Raw genomic sequence first — 15,438 nt, forward strand, 5'->3', positions numbered from 1 at the left:
CCTTGTGTTCTATATTCCCAGTCACAAATATACTGCTTTGAATTGTATTTAGTCAAACAGCAGATTTGACTGATATTTCCCCGAAATCAAATAGTTTAGATTAATTAAGCTGATTGGTTATCTACCATTATATAGATATCACCCAAATAATGTCAAAATAATAATAAATTAAAATAAATGCATGGACCTGAGACCAGAATAAAATGAAAACCAAGAATAAAATGAAGTTTGCCATTACTGGGATGAATTCAAGTTCAGCAAACTTACATGTGTAGTTAGGATGCTTTACAACAAAATATTGCATTTTGTTATACCAACAAAGAATTGACCAGCTTCCAAGTCACTACCTTATGTGTATTATTCATACTAGTAATAATGGTAAACATTAGTGATGTAATTTTCACTACCAAAATTTTATTACATTTTTCTTAGCCAATATATGGAGTAAATTTTTATAAAGTATTTCTTTTCAAATCATTGAATTACTCCTCCCCAACCTTTAAATCCCCTAGTCACCAAGAATCTTGGGTTCCACACCACCACTCTTCTGTTCTTAAAGTTGTTGCCCTGCGAGCAATGCAACACTGCACCCACCAGTTCCAAGGACACATCATGGTCATTTACCTTATCTAGCATCCTGTGGCATGATTTTAGTATTTCATTCAAGCACTGACTTTTCATGTCGATTCAGATTTTATAAGATTTGATTACAGTGAGTTTGTAAAATATTTCAGTTATATACGCAATAGAAACAACGCATCCTATTTTTGAAGATAAGTCTAAGGCATTCACAGCAATAAAAAAGAAGTACTTTAGTATTTCTGGACTTCAGTCGAGGAAATTATTATTGTAAAGCACTAATAATACAAGTTTAGATATCTAACCAGCCATAGATACCAGGAAGCCAGGTGTTAAATCAAAGACACCAGGAAACCATGAGCCACAAAAGCATCAGTGTAGGAGTGTTTTAGGTATTACAACTATATGGACCTGTACTCTAAAACATAAACAATGGTGTACCTTATGAAGTTCGAAACCCTAATTAAAGACTAATAAGCACTTTAGCCTGGTGGGGGAGAGTAGTGGTTATGAGTGGAATAAAGACTGGAAAATTTGCTTTTGTAGTGACAGAGCTTTAGAGTAAGCACAGTTTTATTTATTTGCCTTAAGCCAATATTTCTGGATAAAAGCTATGTTTTTCTTGTGGAGATTGTAGAATAACTATTATTAGCAAAGGCAGAAAGTATTCAACTTAGTAAAGACATATTTTTTCACTATCGCAGAAAGATGACCTTTATATAAAAACTGTTACATATACTTCCATAGATACTAATAATAAGCATGATTTTGTAAAAAAATAACTTTCTAAGACAAATGGCAAAGGCTTTCTTTTTCATGAATTCTTTGGTTATAAACAGGTTTTGAGTGATTTTTATTCTATGAAGTATTAAGTGATTCCGCCGATATCTGTTCCGTGTGTACTCTGAAGACCAGAATATAATTAATTTTATTCTGGTCTACCATATTTATTCTGATTTACATTGCTTTTATGTAACATAATTACAGAATGAAAATATACCCTTAGATCTGAGATAGCATGTATTATTGATGAAGCTCCTCTCCTGCTGAGCATGCTGCATAAGCTTTTCATCCTTTTAAAACTAAAAACTCAGAGGTTCTTAACAGGAAGGATAAAGAAAGCTGAAATACGAACTCTGTATATCTTCCAATGATTCTCGACATGAGGTTTTGCATTCACTGGCCCAGAGATTCCTGAGTTAAATAAAGTATAATCAAATATAATTAGTATGTTCTGGTTACTTTATAGTAACTTACTATCACTTTAGCAAAGCAAAAAATACTGGAAAGTGAGGGATCCAATCTACTGCCAAAACAAAGATCTCCTACTCTAATGTTGATGAACTAAAAATTTTGAATCTAATCAGCAAAGAAAGTTAGCATATTATATGCATAAGTTTACACCCCCAAATATATGGGAATAGATGAAACTAAAATAACAGAAAATCCAGAAAATTTGAGAGGAAAACAAATATAGCTACATGAAAAACTGTAAAAGAAACTAGCCCATGGTGATAAAATAAAATATGTAGCCAGTGCAAAAGATTTACTTCTAGATTGGTTGCTATGTGTCCTCTGGTGGAAAAGGAAAGTATTTATTTTTGTACAACTATACTGTATATATTCCCCTATAATAGTGTAAACAAGCATATTTGAGCACATCATAAATGACCAGATCTTTTACGGAACTAAAAAAAAAGTAAGTGACTAATAGGTAGCCTATGTATATTGAATTTTACCTTTTATTTGGAATATCATTCAGAAGTAACTTACATTTTTTCTATGCCTGGGGACATTATTTTCTATACCATTGCTATCATCTGATTTCCTGTACAGAAAACAAAAAAGAAAATTACTAAATGTTTGTATTATATAAAATTAAGTAAGTACATCACTGATATGGCTATCAGGTTAAAATGTAAAATGTCAATACAGACAGAATTCTTTCTTCCTAAAAATATTTTACTTACAATGTTGAATTTATTTTTATGGCATTGCTTGAAGAGGAGCCGTAACCACAAATGATAGTGATAAAGGCTTGTTGATTTTATGCACAGGGAGAATTGCTTCTGCCCAAGCATGAGTGAGGACTTGGGCATAAAGACCATAACTTATGTGTGGTTTTGGAAACATGCAAGGTAACAGCCAATTAGGAGGTCAGCCAACATGTGTGATATTGGTGCTATACATTTGTGTGCTTATTACACTGAATTAGAGGTTAAAAATGGTTCTTTTTCCACCCAAAGTTTATCACAGCAGGATTACAAATGTGGGCCTCAGATTCTAAAGATTGACTAAAACTAAATAACCAGTATGCATAATGAATACATTGCCCTTCAAGGTCTTGGGGGCAGGCTTCAATTATCAAATCATAATGCATATCATAAGACAGTGTTACTTATAATTAACAGATAATATTTTCTAAAAAAAAGAAATCCCACCTGAGTGCTTCTTTTTCTTTTGTGTGTACTCTTCAGAAGCAGAATAATGGCCACTAAGAAAACACCTCAGCAACTATTGCAAGAAATGGTTTGAGGGGCACCAAAAAGCTCATTGTTCTGAATGAGTTCAAGTGCCCTTGATATTTGTATGCAATCTAAAGATAGTGAAATAACCTAAAGATGAGAAAAACTAAACACCTTCAGTGATCCTTATGGTGCTGTATAAGATGAGCAAAATGATGTATATTAACCCAATTTTCAGAAAAAAACAATTCATCTTTTACACTACAGATTGAATCCATTTTACATTGTTCAGAAGTGATGGTCCATTCCACACTGTTCTGGCACCATCCTTTCAGAGTGTGTTTTAAACCAGAATGCAACCTCCAAATGTGAGCTCAGAGGAATGGTTAGAGACAGTGGGAGGCAGAGCTCAGAGAATAAAGGAACCCGAGCAAGGTTCTGTCTTCAAATATGTCAATGACTGTCACGTTTGTTACATGATGCTAAGAACAAGAAAAAGGCTAACACATGGAAATAGGAAAGATTAAAAGTTCAAATCAACATAAATGTCGACGCTCTCCAGAAAGAGAAGGGATTCCTTTGGGAGAGATACAATTCCCTTCCAACTATAGGTGTCTATGATTCTAAGACAATGCTGCTTTTCTCTATCTGGTGTTATAGGATTTCTGATGTAGTTATTTTGTGCCCTTAACCTGGAAGCTCATATCATATTGGTTTATTTTACCAGCCTATGTGAACTGAGTGAACATGATTATTTGAATAATGTCTACAAACATCTAAATGACAACTGTCTACTCCACTCCTGCTATTTGTGCCTGTAACACTCTCTCCATAGAGCCCCTGTTGGCTGATAAACTCTAAGTGCCATTTTTGCTCAGGCCTTCCACTTCTCAAGTTTCTTGCAGCAACTTTAATCTAGCCTCGTTTTCCTGGCCCCTAGCCCTTGGCTCTATTGTTCAGGCATTAATCCCAGTGTTAGACACCTCTGTCACTGGTCTCCATACTCAGTTCTCCGGCTTGGAGGAATTCGGAACTCCCATCTTTGCCAAACTAAATTACATCCCTGGTGATTTTATTTCCAGATCTCCTCATGCTTAACTCTAAACAAAGGCTGTGTAAGAGAACCTGTGGCACAATTTGTGTTCTCTGAATAACTAATAGAATTCTAGGCCAGTGATTTTCAACAGACAGAAGATCAAAACCATTCGTAGATGTTTTCAAGAAATACAGATGCCGTAGCCCCAACCCAAGAGATTCTGATCCAGGAGATTCAGCAAGGTCTGAGCAACTGTATCTTTAAAGAGACTCTTAAGTGATCAAAAATAGCCAGGCTTGAGAACCATTGCTTTAAAAAAATAATATTAAATACTTCTGATGGTTACTGTACACCTTCTGTGCATCAAAACTTATGCTACGCATTTACACATATATAATATTCATTCCATCCAACAAGCTCATATGGTGAGTACTATTATTAAATCCATTTTGTAGAGAAGAAAGCTGAAGTACAGAGAAGTGCAGGTAGTAAGTGATGAAGAAGAATTCTCACGGAGGCAGGCAGACTTGGAATGCCACTTTTCACCACCACATGGACATATACAGAAAATACTCCTCTGCCTTTTTTCCCCCAACTGCAAACATTTCATTCAATTTTATATTTCCCTATATTTTACTCAAGTGAAAATTAATCTGTAAAAAATAATACTTACAGCTGTTCAGTCTGCTCAAATTCTTTCCCCTCATCTGTGTAACAAAAGAAGAATTTGACTATGAAGTTGGTTTGTCATTTTTATGGAACATATATGCTCAATTAAACCTCCTTCCTATGTAAGAAAGTACTATGCTGTTTCTCCTGTTTGGAATGAAGGAGAGACATGCTACCTTAGACACCTACACCTCCTTCATCTGCACTACAGACCTTATCTGCATTTCTGATCAAACATAGTTTAGTGGCTTGGTATTTTCAAAAACATGACTGCTTAGTTTGTCATTACTTAAATCATTAAAATTTAGTGCAAAATCAGGAAAGAAAACAGGATGTAAGGTCAATTTTCTCGAGGATTATTGCTTTATCAACCCGTAACCCATCAGGCACAGGCTGCAAAAATAGGAAATGACAGGACAGTCTCTCTTCAATGAGAACTCTGGAATGGTTAATAAAATATTTTTTTTAAATGATAATCTAAGTGAAAGAAAAACTGTTTCTTTGAGACTTTTTATATTAAGCTATCATAGATTTTTCTAATAATCCAGGGCCAGAATACATATCACCTAACTGGTACTTAGGTACCAGTAGCACCAAAAAAAGGCGGGGGGGTTAGGGGTGAGGTGGGGAAGAGAAAGAAAAAAGGCATTTTTATTTTCAGGAATTGAAACAGGAAGACCATTGATACATGCTTCTACCTCACTGTCACCATTGTTGTAAACCTAAATAGTGCTCCAAATAAGAAAATGAAGATTTTCCCCAAAAATCCTAAAGTCATTGCAATGTATCAAATCATAATCCATATAAGTAAATGATACTTATAATTAACTGATAATACTTTCTAAAAAAAACAAAAAACAAAAAGTAATCCCACCTGAGTGCTTCTTTTTCTTTTGTGTGTACTTTTCACAAAGCAGAATGGCGGCCACTAAAAGAACCACCTCAGTTACTATTGCAAGAAATGGTTTGAGGGGCACCAAATAGCTCAGCACCACAAGCTCAATGTGTTCTTCACTCTCGCCTACTTGGAATAGTGCATGGCACCAGTAAGATCCCCCATCTTCCTCCAAAAGTTGTGTTATCTTCAGCTTTGTTTCATTAGCATATGTTCCATTGATCACATATTTATTCATTTGAACACCAACAGGAACCTAATATAAGGAGACATTAAAATCCATTCCTATCATAGTACATAAAAGATACATGATGTAGTTCCTGAGTGAAAGCTATAAGATAATGCCAACAATATTGCTTACTAGAGAAAAGCATATTAAAATGTATGAGAGGTTATCTATAACAGACTTAAGTCTTATCAGAGTTTGATCTCCCAGGGAACAAACAAAGAAAAAACATGTATACATTGCTATAAGGATTTAGCAGTGAATGTTTAAAACTACAAAGAAGCAAGTAGGTCATCATGGCTAAATATTATAGAAGAACTAAAAACAGAAAAATCCCAAACATCTGAGTCTCACATTCCTATCCTTGCCTAGTGCTTTAGTCAAAGTACTTTTTCCTTCACAAGCACAGGCACATATTTAAACAACTACCACCCTGAAAGCTACTATTTCTGATAATTCCTATAAAGGAAAATTGCTCACTCCGACAATGTGATTTCCCCAGGCTAGAAATGAAGATGAAACTTTCAGGCCTTTGGAGGTGATATAGATAGAATGGAGGGGACCCCCTGTGAGCCTGGGATCCAAAGTGAACTGCACACCTTCTGCCTTTTCATATCCGAATTTCTTTCTCTCTCAGGTAAGCTGGCTTCTAAGAGTTGCTGGGTTTTCCACAGCCTCACAAGGTGACATACTAAGCTATTTCGGGCTGTTTTATTTAATCTATTTAAATTAAATTTTATTCCCAAGCCATTTGATGCTTTCCCTGCTCCATCACTCAACCGCACTGTTCAATAAGTGGTAATCTGCATACAAATATTCTCAGAGCTTATCAAAGGAAGAACTATCTGTGAATATATTATTTGTGCAAAAAAAATTACAGCAACCTGGCACCATGTGCACAGCACTGCCTGGGATGTTTGGTATAGATTGGTCAGAGCTAATCAATCAAAATACCATATTTTTAATAAGTACCCAGCTGATTCTGACGCACATGGTTGGTCTACATTTTGAAAAGGCATTTGTGCTCAAGTTTTGACCTGCCCCCTGTTCCCCACAATTTTCTCACACCCTAATATGACTCATGCTTAGAGTCAAATTAAGAGGATAATGACTAGTATACCAATGGACGGAAGCACCAGTACGTCTAAAATGACATTTTCAACATCGGATATAATTAGATGAAGGGTAATGTTTTTCACGTATTGTCGTACCACGTACAGATCAATAAATAAAGCTGTGTATTTCAAATACCACAGTTGACATTTGTTTTTACAAAATTACACTTTTTAAAAAAAATTACATATACACAATGATTGCCTTTCCTCATCATCCATCAGAAGACAAGCAGGAGTAGGAATGGCTTTAGTCTGCATCTACAGGATTTTGTTGGAGCTATTTCATTGAAAAACTGAACCTGTTAGCACAGAATAAGTCACACTCCCTTCTGAGTCATTTATCTGTCATCCTTCAATAGTCTATAATAACACCAATTTTGTCTAAGAAAGAATTTAATATTTCATTGTAACATCTACACTGTCTCACATGTTCCTTCTACAATTATAGCTTGCCTTTAACGGGACTTTAAATTGTAATGTTTATTAGTGCCAGGGCAAAGGAAGGGTGTCTCCTAAAGGACAATGTCCTACATTTTCCTGCCATTAGAGGCTATTTGGGGAGAAGAAAGGAAACCAGAAATTATTTACAAAATACTCATGTTTTTCTTAATATCAGCTCTCTGAATAGTGATTTCTCTTAGTAAAAAAGGAATTAAAAGTATTTGGCTTCTCTCAGGTATCTTGAAAAGGCCAATGACAATTACTGATAGAACTCAAGATGTAATATTAAGTTACAAAGTTTTCATTATTTTCTCAAATAGTGCCATTATTTTCCATTCTATCACAGATGTTTCAGGAGACAGAATCCCAAAAAGGTGGCTAGCGTTTTTTCTAGTTACTTTCACGGAATGATTTTTAAAAAGAATCTTTTCTAATGGAGTTATTTCTAAACTAGGCAACTATACACAAAATGTAATTTCTTTTCAAAGAATGTAATTAAATTGTTAAACCTAAAAAACAAAGTACCAGCTAATGAAACGTTAAGAGTATCTTCATATGTATAATGTAAACATGCCAAAAACCATCAAATGAAAACTCCGTTTGTCACTGCTCTTTCTTTATGAACATAAGCTAAAGAACAATATAACAAAAGTATAAATCATCTTAGGAATGTTGAGTCTGTTACAATCTTGTTATTAAATAAATGTTTTTTGTTTTTGTTGTTTTCTTCAAATCAAGGAACTATCTTACCTTTATACTCCCATTAGTACTGTACCAGGTCCAATTTAAAGGAAAACAATTTTGACATTTACATGTCAAGACAGTAGAATCCCCTACGTAAGAGATCAATGGCTTGTTTTTCCCATGAAGTTCAGGAACTGAGAATAAAATAGGGAAATGTATGTTACTGAAAGAGTTTAGGTAAAGGAAATGCATTAAATGTGCAGATACTGTCACCTTTCATTTTTTCATTACATTATTTTACATACTTCCAGTTATATATAAATGAAACTAATTTATACTAGTTAGGGTGTAGTTAGCAGTAATAATAATAGTAGACAGATTCAATATAATTGTCTCCAATGTATAGAAATGGAAGGTCTTCTATTACTGAGCCTAACAACAAAAGTATTGTTCCTTTTTGGATAAGTTACATGTTTTGGATAAAAAAAGAGGCTTCACATTTTCAAATCCCTGTTCTTTCTTCCTACTTACTAAGCTACCTTAGAGTAATTATTTTCTTCAAAGTTTTAACCTCAGGTAGCCTTTGAGTGAGAAGATAAAATTTCCAGGATAGGAAATCTTTAGTTGATACTAATTTATTAAAAGCCAGCAAAGAGTTAGAGAAGGTGGGAACAAGGAACAAAGGAAAATTGACAAAAAGAGAACAGCGTAAAACAGAAAATATGATTTAAAAATGATTTCATGTGATTTTGTAAAAAATATATATACACTAATATCCATTATGATAAATTTCCTAGTCAAGGAAGTTTGAAGTAGATTCCATTAGAAACAGAATACAAATGAGCACTGAATTTAGAAAAAAAATAAGTTTTAAGGATGTAAATAACTTGGTAAAGAATAGTAAAACGTAAGAGCATAAACAGTACAATGAAAAGCCTACATGGTGCAATCAGTTCCTTCTGATTGACCTAGAAGGATGCATTATAGAAAGTACACTTACATTGAAGATATAGACTCATCAACTAAGATTATTTTAATTTTTTTCTTTTACTTCTTCAAATTTTAGCAGGTTTTTGCTTTTTTGGGTTTTGTATGTCTGTGTGTGTGCCATATGCGTGTGTCTGTGTGTTTACTTTTTTCATTTATATGTTTAGTTTGCCAGTAGGGAAAGAATGGATGAAATCATGTCAACTAAAGACCTGCAGATAAGCAGAGATTGGAGCTTTGCTAAAATAGGGATTCTTTGCTGAAGTCACAAGGTTCCCTATAACCTGAAAGGAAGAGCAGCCACACTTCTTGACTTCCACGTGAAGAGGCACAAGATGCATTAGTGCATTACAAGGGCAACGACCTCTACGGCCCTGTTAGGCTCACCTTAAAACAAATGCTGCTTTGGAGTGCAGGCTTTGTATTAGACACTAAAGAGTTAAGGACACAGTTTCCTCTTTCTCAGGTTGTTTATCTCCCAGATATCCTATTTCTCAATCTCCACGTTTCTTTCTGGCAATTGAGTCATGCTTTAGCAGGAAAATATGTGTTGAAATAGGTTCAAAATACCAAAATTTACCCACAGGCTAAAAATAAAATGTGGAAGAAAGGTAATTCTTGGGGAAAAAATTGGCAGAATATACACTGTTTTTCAGTATTCCTCGAAGAGCCACCTGCTTGGGAAGCATACTGGAATCTGCAAGGGGCTTTTCAAGAAAGTTGAGTATTCTATGAGATTTGATGAGGAACATATGATTATGTTATTAAACCATCCCAACTAAATATTAAGATCAGGCTGTAAATTGCAGAAACTGACAATGACTGAGTGACAACATGGAAAAGCTGAAACCAAAATTCTGTTTTCTTGCCATCTCTTCAGTTTTCTTGATTAACCCCTAGACTAATGACTAAAATACCATAAACCATGCTTTTGTTCTGCTATATATGGCTAATAACAGCAGTGTGGATTTAAATTACAAAATGCACTATGTTCAGGGAACATGACATTTGTTTGGACTATTCTGGGATTTGGGGCCATAGCTTATGTTTGGAAATATTTATTAATATAAGGACAGTGAGACAGTATTCAAATGTGCCCTGTTGACCTTTTAAGAGTTTGCATAAAGTAGGATGCATAAGAGTGCTGGGGTTGGAATAAACCAGGTTTGAAGGTGGTGAAATTGCTGATTCAGGCTAGTGTCTAGGAAGACAGGGTTTGGATATACCCAGTGAAAGTAACAGCTCTCTGGAGTTGTAAAATTGGAAACTATATTCGTATATTCATGAACTAGAACAAACTGGCCTAAATGTCATATTGGTTCAAAGACTTTTAGGTATCACCAAATTAGGAAAAAAGATTACTTCATGTGGTAAAAAAATGCTAACTATACTTCAACATTGGGATCCAGAGCTGAAGTCCCAGCTGATTCTATTATGCTACCTTTTCATACTTTGAATGTTTAGATACTTCCAGGGAAAGACATATAGTTGAGCTATGACAGGCTTCACTGCATTTGGTACTATCAAAATCTCATCATGACTTCCAAAAAGTTCTTGTTCTTTACCAATTATATTTCTGCATACTTTCTACTAAGAGACTGTAACACTGATAAATATTATGGAAGCTTTCAACCACCACTCAGAATATTTGACCCACTACTGAGAAACACTATAGACCATCACTCATCTTTCTCTTTCTTGGGTGGCAAGTAATCAGCAACATATTAGCAGTCACAAACTCCCAGTGTACACTTTTGCTGTCTCCTCTGTCCTGGCATCAACAGTGAAACACAAAGTCAGCAGGTTTTTGTGTACTGAGCTAATCATAATCTTGAGGGACGTTTACAACCTTGTAGTAGTAAATCAACCAGCACCCATAAAGACAGCAGCAGGGTCTTTGCTGATGAATTGTTCTGAAGACTCAGGCTCATGCACTATAGGTGGCTCATGTAGTCAATGGCAGAAAAATTTATCTTTGGCTCAATTTAAAATAGAGAATAAAACAGGCTTTTCGTCTACATGCAGTTGTAAGGCTTCTAAGAAAAGATAATTATTCTTCTTAGGAAAAAACATTAAGTAAACCATATGGAGAAATAATAGGACATTTATAAAAATATATACCATTTTATAAGCCTTTCAGACCTATTAAATAACTATAATATGAATAATGTACAGATGTCTTTAAATACTACTCAAGTAAAATTATTTCTCTAAGCAATATTCAATTTAGATGAATTATAGAGAATTTTTATTTTACCAAGGAAGATTTGAAAGGACCCAATTTATTAATTTTATAAATATCTTCAAGATATAATACATACTTAAAAGTTACATTAATGTTAAATGGGCATTAAAATAAATTAGCTAACCTAAACTGCTTCAAGACAACTAGAAAACGAAAAAAAGTAAATATTCAGTGATTCTTTGCTTTCCTTAAAGCCTTGATTTAAAACCTAGGCCTTGGGTCAACGCTGCTGACACCAGCCAAAATCAGCTTAGTTATGTCAAAACAGTTGGAGGATCAAGAGACCTTCCGTGTGAATACTTGCAATTCAACGTATTGGTATGTTGGAAAGTAAAATGCTTGTTAATCTTCATATTAGACACAAGAATGATCAATTCCACATAATAATTTAAGTAACCATCAAAACTAATGAGAAAAATGTGTTATCTTCAATAATGAAAGCAGGTATGACTAGTATATATTTCCAGAGCACAATGTCTTAGAAAAAAAAAAGGAAAACAGTATTTAAAGGTGAGTATCTTGGGAGCACGTTAAGTCACAAGATTCTGTGAGCATTTCCTCAGAATCTGTAAGCCTTCTTTACATATTTATTAAAAACTCAATAAAACATGTTCACTGAAATTTTGTGTGTTCAACATTATTTTAGCTCATTGGGAAGAAAAAGAAAGAAAGCAAAAAGAAAGAGAAAGGGAGGAAAAAAGGAAGGAAGGAGGAAGGAAGGGAGGGAAGGAAATGAACTCAAAAGGTGGGAGGGAAGAAAGGACAGAAAAAGACAGGGAAAGGAAAAGAGAGATAAGGAAAGAGGAGGGGAAGGGAAGATGGGGCAGAGGAGGGAAAAATGAAACACAGAAGGAAAAGGAAACTGAAAGGAAATGTATATGGTGTTATCTAGTCCTTCACTAAGTTAAAGGCAAATGGAGGGGAAAAAGTTAAGAAAGAATATACATGACTAAAATAATCAAAGAATGACACTAGTTTCTGCTTTTGGAGAGATCAAGATATATAAATACAATAATTTATTATATTCACCACATTGGAACAATTACAAAGCTATAAAATTAAAATGACTCTGTGAGTGGAGAAGGGACACAGTGAGAGACACAGGAATGAACCACTAGATCACGACAATGGTGAAGCATGCTATTCTGCTATTGATGGAGCCTTCAGAATAGCATCCACATTCTGTCACAGCAGACAGTCGGGCTTTAGGAGTTTTAGGAAAAGTTACAACAATTTTCATGTTTCCTGGGAAATTAGTGCAAAGCAGAGTCCAAGGTAGTTAATATGGCAACAGATTGCATTTCCCAAATACCAGCACGATACTATGGTTCATTAATCACCACAAAATACTGGGTTTTTCATAATGATAATTATATAACTCAAACAATCAGTCTTTATTATGAGATTGAGACCTTCTTGAGTTTTGGTTTAATAATGGTAACAGTAAAATATTTTAATTTGTTTGTTTCCAAGGAAGAGAAATGTGTATGATATTCTGGGGCTTGTATATATCTTTAAACATCCTTACTTGCTGAGATAAAAAGTAGGCAACCCTTTATGCAACTCCATATTATTTTTCAAGTTTTATGGATCCTAAAATCCCATGTCAAGGGCACCCAAGATGGCCAAATAGGAACAGCTCCCGCCTCCAGCTCCCATTGTGAGCAACACAGAAGATGGGTGATTTCTGCATTTTCAACTGAGGTACTGGGTTCATCTCACTGGGGCATGTCCAACAGTCGGTGCTGATTAGTGGATGCAGCCCAACCAGGAAGAGCTGAAGCAGAGCGAGGAATTGCCTCACCTGGGAAGTGCAAGGGGGAAGGAAATTCCTTTTCCTAGCCAAGGGAAACTGAGACACACAACACCTGGAAAATCAGGTAACTCCCACCCTACTACTGTGCTTTACCAGGGGTCTTAGCAAACGGCACACCAGGAGATTATAATCCACACCTGGCCCGGAGGGTTCCCATGCCCACGTAGCATCCCTCATTGCTAGCACAGCAGTCTGAGATCTAACTGCAAGGCGGCAGTAAGGCTGGGGGAAGGGCGCCCGCCATTGCTGAGGCTTAAGCAGGTAAACAAAGTCGCCTGGAAGCATGAACTGGGAGGAGCCCACCACAGCTCAAGGAGGCCTGCCTGCCTCTGTAGACTCCAACTCTGGGGAGAGGGCATAGATAAACAGAAAGCAGCAGAAAGCTCTGCAGATGTAATGTCCCTGTCTGACAACTTTGAAGAGAGCAGTGGTTCTCCTAGCACAGAGGTTGAGATCTGAGAACAGACAGACCGCCTGCTCAAGTGGGTCCCTGACCCCTGAGCAGCGTAACTGGGAGACATCCCTCACTAGGTGAAGACCAACACCTCACACCTCACACAGCTGAGTACACCTCTTAGACAAAGTTTCCAGAGCAAGAATCAGATAGCAACACTTGCTGTTCAGCAATATTCTATCCTGTGCAGGCTCTGCTGCTGATACCCAGGCAAACAGGGTCTGGAGTCGACCTCAAGCAAACTCCAACAGACCTGCAGCTGAGGGTCCTAACTGTTAGAAGAAAAACTGACAAACAGAAAGGACACCCACACCAAAACCATCAGTACGACACCATCATCAAAGACCAAAGGCAGATAAAACCACAAAGATAGGGAAAAAACAGTGCAGAAAAGCTGGAAATAAAAAAATTCAGAGTGCATCTCCCCCTCCAAAGGAATGCAGCTCAACCCCAGCGATGGAACAAAGCTGGATGGAGAATGACTTTGATGAGTTGAGAGAAGAAGACTTCAGTCGATCAAACTTCTCAGAGTTAAAGGAGGAACTATGTACCCAGGCCAAAGAAACTAAAAACCTTGAAAAAAGAATTGAAGAATAGATAACTAGAATAACCAATGCAGAGAAGTACATAAACGAACTGATAGAGATGAAAACCACGACATGAGAACTACGCGACAAATGCACAAGCTTCAGTAACCGACTCAATCAACTGGAAGAAACAGTATCAGCGATTGAAGATCAAATGAATGAAATGAAGCGAGAAGACAAGTTTGGAGAAAAAAGAGTAAAAAGAAATGAACAAAGCCTCCAAGAAGTATGGGATTATGTGAAAAGACCAAATCTACATCTGATTCGTGTGCCTGAAAGTGACAGAGAGAATGGAACCAAGTTGGAAAACACTCTGCAGGATATCATCCAGGAGAACTTCCCCAACCTAGCAAGGCAGGCCAACATTCAAATTCAGGAAATACAGAGAACACCACAAAGATACTCCTCGAGAAGAGCAACTCCAAGACACATAACTGTCAGATTCACCAAAGTTGAAATGAGGGAAAAAATGTTAAGGGCAGCCAGAGGGAAAGGTCGGGTTACACACAAAGGAAAGCCCATCAGACTAACACCAGATCTGTCGGCAGAAATTCTCCAAGCCAGAAGAGAGTAGGGGCCAATATTCAACATTCTTAAAGAAAAGAATTTTCAACCCAGAATTTCATATCCAGTCACACTAAGCTTCATAAGTGAAGGAGAAATAAAATCCTTTATAGACAAGCAAATGCTGAGAGATTTTGTCACCGCCAGGCCTGCTCTAAAAGAGATGCTAAAGGAAGCACTAAACATGGAAAGGAACAACCAGCCATTGGAAAAACCATGCCAAAATGTAAAGACCATCGAGGCTACGAAGAAACTGCATCAACTAACGAGCAAAATAACCAGCTAATATCATAATGACAGGATCAAGTTCACACATACCAATATTAGCCTCAAATGTAAATGGACTAAATGGTCCAATTAAAAGACACAGAATGGCAAATTGGATAGAGCCAAGATCCATCAGCTTGCTATATTCAGGATACCCATCTCACATCCAGAGACATATATAGGCTCAAAATAAAGGGATGGAGGAAGATCTTCCAAGCACATGGAAAACAAAACAAGTAGGGGTTGCAATCCTAGTCTCTGATAAAACAGGCTTTAAACCAACAGAGATCAAAAGAGACAAAGAAGACCATTACATAATGGTAAAGGGATCAATTCAACAAGAAGAGCTAACTATCCTAACTATATATGCACCCAATACAGGAGCACCCAGATTCATAAAGCAAGTCC

General features: G+C 36.2%; 1 protein-coding gene across 2 annotated transcripts in view; it reads right to left on the minus strand.

Annotated features, from left to right (window-relative positions):
- Nucleotides 1–329: 329 nt before the first annotated feature.
- The window catches only part of EMB (embigin), a 51,421-nt gene continuing 36,312 nt past the window's right edge, over nt 330–15,438 (minus strand). For both annotated transcript variants that reach the window (XM_011973964.1, XM_011973965.1), the window contains exons 5-9: nt 8,177–8,304; nt 5,624–5,900; nt 4,754–4,787; nt 2,353–2,407; nt 330–1,773 (exon numbers count right to left, since the gene is read on the minus strand). In XM_011973964.1, coding sequence (XP_011829354.1) covers nt 1,756–1,773; nt 2,353–2,407; nt 4,754–4,787; nt 5,624–5,900; nt 8,177–8,304 — 512 coding nt within the window. In that variant the 3' untranslated portion in view covers nt 330–1,755. The remainder of the gene's footprint in view (nt 1,774–2,352; nt 2,408–4,753; nt 4,788–5,623; nt 5,901–8,176; nt 8,305–15,438) is intronic.

This window comes from Mandrillus leucophaeus, unplaced genomic scaffold (genome assembly GCF_000951045.1).
Source record: "Mandrillus leucophaeus isolate KB7577 unplaced genomic scaffold, Mleu.le_1.0 Scaffold1400, whole genome shotgun sequence".
In the NCBI taxonomy this organism is placed as follows: Eukaryota; Metazoa; Chordata; class Mammalia; order Primates; family Cercopithecidae; genus Mandrillus; species Mandrillus leucophaeus.